The sequence below is a fragment of the Montipora capricornis genome, chromosome 11, assembly GCF_036669925.1.
Source record: "Montipora capricornis isolate CH-2021 chromosome 11, ASM3666992v2, whole genome shotgun sequence".
In the NCBI taxonomy this organism is placed as follows: Eukaryota; Metazoa; Cnidaria; class Anthozoa; order Scleractinia; family Acroporidae; genus Montipora; species Montipora capricornis.
Genome location: NC_090893.1, coordinates 30886273 through 30893772, shown reverse-complemented (window position 1 = coordinate 30893772; position 7500 = coordinate 30886273). Strand labels below are relative to the sequence as shown.

General features: G+C 41.0%; 1 protein-coding gene across 1 annotated transcript in view; it reads right to left on the bottom strand.

Moving 5' to 3' along the window:
* LOC138023367 (uncharacterized) overlaps nucleotides 1-7500 on the bottom strand; it is a 157271-nt gene that overhangs the window by 51256 nt on the left and 98515 nt on the right. Inside the window, exon 6 of the mRNA XM_068870378.1 lies at nucleotides 2158-2349. Within this exon, the coding sequence (XP_068726479.1) occupies nucleotides 2158-2349 (192 nt within the window). The remainder of the gene's footprint in view (nucleotides 1-2157; nucleotides 2350-7500) is intronic.

The window sequence follows — 7500 nt, the reverse complement described above, 5'->3', positions numbered from 1 at the left end:
TCAACGCTCCCTGGTGCCTGGTACGACCCTTTGGCGCCTTTCGCATATAATATCAGTTAATATGTTACCTGGTCACGCAGCGGGACAGGTAAAACTCACGAAATAGCTTTGCTGTTAGGAAAAAACTTTGTTGCTTTTATTAACAACAACAATCGTATTTAGTATAATTAATAGAATATCACTCAACTGTTAACTTTTCATTTATCAGTTTGTTACGAGTTCGAATGTTTTGAGGAAAGGTAGTTTGCAAACTAAACTGAACGCAGGGTTGTCGGTACAACAACAACAAGATTTATTCCAAAATGAACGTAGTTTCCACGAAGTAAAACTCTGAACAACTCGTACTCAACAAACTTACACGGCCTCCGCCAACTTGAATAAACACAGCTTCTGTCACACTTGACTAAACAAGGCTAACGCCAACTCTCTTCGCTTGTGAAAAACTAGTTAAAAACTTCGCTAGGATTCGTCTACTTATATACTCTCACAATAAGCTTCTAGAACTTTCTAAAATAGTAATCAATCTAATTTTAGAAAGATTACAAAACACACCGATTTAGAAACGCTTACGTACAAACCTAAAAATAACAAAGAGCTTTGGAGACAAAGAGGGCAGCGACCGATAGAGCAAGAGATAAGACAAAGAGCTTGGGGATGGATCGGCAACACGTTGAGGAGACCAGATGGACTTGTAGTCAAGAGGGCACTGGAGTGGAACCCACAGGGGAAGCGAAAGAGAGGGAGACCCCGGCACACCTGGCAGCGTATGTCACTTAGAATTAAAAAAAAAAACAGAGAAAAAACCTTAGAAAATTTTTTTTTTAAAAAAATTAGAAAAAGTTGATCGAACACTCGATTCAACGGCTTAAGAGCAAATGCACTTAACCTCAGTCCACTACACTACCGAAATATTGGTTTCAATTAGGCAATTTTGAAGTATTTAAATAAAGCAAATACTAACCATTTATTGAAAGCTAACCGAATAAAAAGGCTTCAGGTTACTAAGAATGGCATCGACCGTCAAAAATGGCATCGCTTGTTTACGAACTCCGACACCGCACATCAAATAGGTGAAGCAACTGTTTTACACAATGATTGTCATAGTACGGAGTTTAAGACGTAGGCGAACTGACTTACTGGACGTAGGCGAATCGACTCTAGACGTAGGCGAACAGACGGTAGGCGAAATGACCTGTAGGAGAAACGACCGTAATTCCAATCAACATTGTGAGACTATTTACAAAAACATCACACATTCATACCTAGAATACTCGATCATCCAAGTCGCAGCTACTAAACTGTGGGCTATAAAGAAGCCGTTTGAACCTGCTGTACTGTTCTCGGTGTCACTTTCCTGGATGTTATGGCAGTACAGCAAGATTTGTCTTGAGAGCTTTCATCAGCCGCTCAACGGCGTCATAACTCAGAGCCACCTGGTAAAGACGTATTTCGATGATGCAGCGTTGATACTCGTAACGTTTCTTGGTACTACTCTGCTCTGCGGTGCATTGTGAACACAGACACACAAGATCAGTTTACGAAGAACTCTTGAAGAGATTCGTGGCCGCCATGTTGTTTATTGTACGGCTGGTTCTCATGCTGCCTCTTCCTTTTTGAAATGCTCAGCACCAGGCTTTCTTGATTTTTAAAAGTGGGCACGTAAACTTGACATTTTTTTTTCCAAATATGAAAAAGTCGGCTCGATATGGGCATAGATGCATTGGTAAGGGAAGATGTTTTGACATGAATATCTGGGAACTTGATATGAATATTAAAAAAATTGATGTATAAGTGTATCGTTTGACATAAAAATCTGACAATTTGATAGGAATATAGGAAACTTGATTTATAAATGTATAGTTGGCACATGAAATTGGCAATCTTGATATTTTGTCACATTTCGATAAGCATACACCGGACAAAGCTATCTGGCCTTTGAACAACTGCATGGGTGCACATGTATTCTTTAGAAACAAGGGATAAAAATAAAAAAAGGAGAATGGTTTAAACATTTCTACCAAGAAAATTGCTTTATGTTATAAAAATCACCATAGTTGAATCTTTCATGAAAGGAAAAGTCACAGTGCAAATGTATTTCCTTCTTTTCCTTGTCAGCTGAGAACAGAAAAGGTAAATATCTGTTTTTAGCCACCTTACCCACTGTGACCAAGGGATAAAGGGTAGAGCGAGTATCGCGGTAGAAGATCACTTCATTCACTGGCACCATCCTTCCCAAGTCAAGTTGCCACGACCATAGACGCATCACAGTCCCGAGGTTTCCATCTACTGTATAGTCACCTCGATCATAAAATCCTTGAACAATTACTGGCTTTCTGAATGCGAGGTTTCCTTAAATTGAACAGAGATAAAAACATAGCAACATACTTGGTAATCTGTGACCCTACCTAGGATGACTTTCTTTTTCCTTTTTTGTTTGGGAATGTTAAGAATGTGACGAATACATGCACCAGGCAAAGTACAATGTGGCATCTGCTTTACTCCTTTTGTTGATACTAACTGTGGTCGAACCATTGTCAAATTGCCCAGTGGACTGATACTTACATATCCACAGTGATTTGACAATGTTTTCATATAATTATGGGGCTCTTCACATGATCCCGGTTGACCGAGATGGATCGGTTACCAAGATGAAATTGGTTTCTGTTCATATGGCGACTTTAAGCCGGCTTTCCGAGATGAAAAGTTTGGGACGGGACCATTTAGCTGTGAAATGTAACGGACAAGCCACGAAGCGTGGCGAGAATTTCTCGATTTTCTTTGTTTAAGCAGTTAATTGAGGGGAATGGTCATGAAACCCGACAGATTTCTTTCTTGTGGGTTTTTGTTCTCTTTTTTGGCCTTGACCGTGCACAAAACACAATAGTTGTTTACTCCGCGCTGAGGAACTAACCAATAGAAACGTGTTGGTTACATAATTCATGCATAGTGTATGAGCCTAAAACAAAATATTGTGCACGGCCGTGGACCTTGGCATCTTTGTTTGCTCCTTTCATGTTTACCAAGCTTCCAAACCAGTCCCCTTTAATAACTATGGTTTAAGCAACTTCAAATTAATTTTGACTTTACATTATCTATCAAATGAAACTAATCTGAGCTTCACTATCGAAGAAAAGAGAAGTGAAAACTCGGTAATGTCCGTTTTATAACGAAAATGTATTGTATTATTTTCCTCCCGGTAACTAGGATGAAGTGTTCATATGGCAAAATTTTCAGCCCGCCGTCTCATACGAACACATCGAAGCTTTTACAAAGGATTTAGAGGCTAAGCGACATCTCGGAAAGCAAGACAGCCGGGCTCATATGAAGATGCCCTAAACAATAATCATCGCAATACCTAAGACACCTTCTATCAAGCTCTGGGACACTATTTGATTAATTCCTGCTCATTTAATGCTCTCCATATCTCTGGCACATGGGTGCACTTTTAAAGGCGACTTTACGACTTTCAGGTTTTAGAAAAAGTTAGTATTAGGAATTTCGGGAATTTCAAGTACATTCTCAGTAAATTCTACTCTTGAGAAATTTGTATAATTAAAATGCTACTGAGACGAAATTTTGACTTTTTCTTGTTTTTTACTTTTCGTGACCTTTGAAGGCCAATAATTGCGACTGCCAAATTTGAGTTGGAAATTCCAAATGGAAGTGAGCTTTTTTCGATGCATGCTTTTTGTGAACGAGCGTCGGCCATTGCTTGTCCCAGTAAGATCCCAGGGAGACGGTGACATCATCATATCATCAAAACCAAAGTGCTCTGAGGCGAAGTGACAGCTCCACACGTGGAAAAATATCCCGTTGTGCATGCTCATCGTTTGTAAAAAAACATTGGCAAATATGCCAGATTGTCGCTGTGTTGTACAGGGCTGCAGCAACAAGTCAAATCCGCGAATTGGAATCTCTTTGCAAACGCCAAAGAGCAATTATGAACTGGCCAAGTGGAAAGCCTGTGTTCGCATTTACAGCTCCAACTTCAACACCAAGGGGCTTTTCAAGATCTGCTCAGTTCATCAGGGTAATAAGCATTAATATTTTTGTTACCTTTTTGAGATAGTTGAGGTTAAGAGTACGGAACTTTTAGAGTTAAATAAATACAAGTACAAGTACGCGAAATATCAACCTCGTACACAGGGTCTCCATTGTCGTTGAGAAGACAAAGATAAAGAGAGACCCTGGGAACGAGGTTGGGCAAAATATACGTTTTTACGATAAGTAACGTAAGGGGTGACAGGCAACACTGATTCCCTTCCTGTGTGAAAACAAGTATAGAACCTTATATAGTTTTGTTCTAATGAGCAGATCCTTTGAGGATTTTCCCTTTTTTGTATAGGGAAATAATAGGTGCTTACAAGTAAAGGTTTTTGAAAGCAATGTGAAGTAAAATCTAACGGTAATACAGCGCGCGACGTTTCGACCGAACTTCTGTCATTATCAAGCCAAAATTAAAGATAAAAATTTTTGCATAAGTATAAATATAAAACAAAGAAGTAAAAGTATGTAAAAATAAGACACAAACAGCAGTGATAAACATATTGAACTTGTTCATTTTGACTATGACTAAGTTCAATATGTTTATCACTGCTGTTTGTGTCTTAGTTTTAATCAAAGTACGATAGCCCAAGAACAAAAGTATTTACGAAAAAGTATGTAAAGTATGAAAATGTAAAAAAGGGGTGTTAAAAAACATGCAAGAATAACATAATTCAAAATGATTAAAAAACTTTCGCAGGAATTGAGTTTGACTGAACATTGAGACTTGATCTCAGTTCATTAATTAAAAAAAAATCATAAATGAGACAGTCAAACTTTTTTAAGATGGTAAAATTCCTGGTAAGATCACTGGGCTCATAAGAATGTTTCACACGGAAATGTTTTCCAATACAGGAAGACGCATTCTTGTGCTCGTCTACGCATTGATACAAATGCCGCCGCATGTAACCAACATAACTTGCATCACACAGGTCACATTTAAATTGATAAACAAGGGATTGTTGGTTAGACGGCTTAACGTCGCGCGGTTTCAGAGGTTGCTTGATTTCAGTGTGGCTGACAAAGTGGGCTGGACAGTCTCTTTAGCCGATATTGTAAGTGTCGATTCGGAGGAAGAGAGAACACATTAGTTTATTGGATCCAAAGTGGAACAGGGACTTGTGACCACGCATGGCTACCTAATTTATACGAATAGAGAACAATACATGATACCTGACAAACATTCCTACATGAGGTTCACACATATTCTACATCCCTCTTTGTAAAACGACTGTAAAGAAACTAAAGAAACCAAACAGAGTTAATAGATTAGCACACGCTGAAAGAAAACGAACGAAACTAATAAACCAAAAATAATTCGTAGTTCGTCAATTCTAATAGTTAATATCTACTCCAGTCCAAGAATAGAACTGAAACGAGTTTCTCCAATGAAGTAACTGAATCTTGATATCTGGTATTTGGTCTTGAGATCCGTCCAGACCTAGTGACAACCAGTGGTCTTTGAGCATTGGGACGCGACAGGCAACTGGAAGCAGAAACATTTGCCGTAGACGTTTATGCGTTTATGATGGAGATTTAACTGGAGTCTCGGGTCTGACAGGGGTCCTTACAGGAGAATGCCGAGGGACTGGAGACTTGGCAGGTGTCACGGGTGGAGACTCAACAGAGGACAAAGGAGAAGCGCTCTGGTTGGCTGCTGCCGGAAAGGCGGGAACATTCTGATTGGTTGCTTCAGGAGGAGCAGGAGCACGTTCTGGAACAGCCTGCAGATGTCTGCGGTTTCTGCGGTACTCTCTCTCTCTCTCCAACATTCAAAGGGTAGGACCGCGGGGCTGCAGTGGGTTGTTTCACAATAACAACTTTCTCATAGCCTTTTCAGGTGTGAAGTCTCACAACCTGCTGAGAATTGAGAGGGGGAAGAGGTTTGGCGCCACGATCGTGGGAGGCCTTTTGCTGCATACGCTTGAATTTGAGGCGCGAGGAAACATATTTGTTGTTGAGGCCCTGGGAGCAAGGAGCTTCTTAGCAACTGGGAGAAGGACCTGGTGCAGCGGGAGATCAGAAGCTGCACAGGGGAACCAAGAACTTGATCTCGTGGAAGATTCCTGAGATTAAGAAGGCAAAGTAGAGGATCTGAACCATCCTTCTTGCATTTGTCGAGCAGGTTCTTGGCATGCTTCACTGCATTCTCAACCAGGCCATTGGACTGTGGGAAGTGAGGGCTACTGGTGACATCATGGAAATTCCATTCTTCGGCAAAGCTTCTAAATTCTCTACTGAAAAATTATCAAGGGTTTTGTCGGTCAGCAACCTGCATGGAATTCAATGAACAGAAAAGTGGTGGCGCTTCATCTTCTGAATAACAGTTTTGGTAGATACATCGTGGAGAAAATTCATCTCGAACCAGCCGGAATATGAGTCAACCAATCAAATATATCAGCACTGACCATGAAAGCACCGGAACAGGGTGGACCAGAAGTGGCTCTTTGTGCTGGTGTGGTTTTGCACTGTTGCAAGGCTGACACAAGGCTATCGTAGAATCAATTTCCAGCATCATGGAGGGCCAGTAGAACATATCCTTTGCTCTTCTCTTGGTAGAATCTGTCCCTGGATGCCGTTTGTGGAGAAGCTGGATGTATTCTTTATGCAAGGAATTTGGAACCACACCTCTGAGGCCTTCAGAATCACTCCATTGTCAACAATCAGCTCATCTAGTCTTATAGGGAAGTAGACTTTAACATCTGGGGTTACACTCTTGAGCTTTGACGGCCAGCCATTTGCAATAAAATGAGCCACTTTTTGCATAATGGGATCTGCAAGAGTATGACTCTAGAGCTCGGCCATCGACGACAAAGATAACACATCAGGCTGATCGTCATCCTCTACACCAGGTTCTTCGGTAATGTAGGCTCTTGACAATGCATCCGCTACATGAAGATCCGTTCCTCTTCTGTAAATGAACTTCAAATTGTGCCTCTGAAGCTGTAACAGCATGCGTTGCAGACGGGCAGGTGCAGTATGAAGAGGCTTGTTGAGAATTGCCGTAATAGGCTTGTAGTCAGTTTCAATGATGGCTTCTCGACCATAAATGAAATCGTGAAATTTCTTGCTTGCTAATGTTGCAGCGAGCAGTTCTTTCTCGACCCGCGCTTATCGAGATTCGTCTTCTGTGAGAGCGTGCAAGGCAAAGGCCACAGGGTTCCCATACTGAAGGTATACAGCACCAAGGCCACTCTTAGAGGCATCGACAGACAGCGTAACAGGCTTTAAGGGGTTGAAGTTCTTAAGGACTGGTGCATTAAGAGATGTCAGATTTCAGAGCTACAAAAGCTTGTTGCTGAGGGTCCCCCCAAGTCCAGTGTATATGTCATTCCGAAGCAATTGGCGTAGTGGCGCAGTCTTCTCACTAAGATTGCTGATGAACTTGTGAAGATAGTTGATCATTAAGAATAAAACGCAAACAGTGGTTACAAGCGTTTGCTTGAACTGCACAAC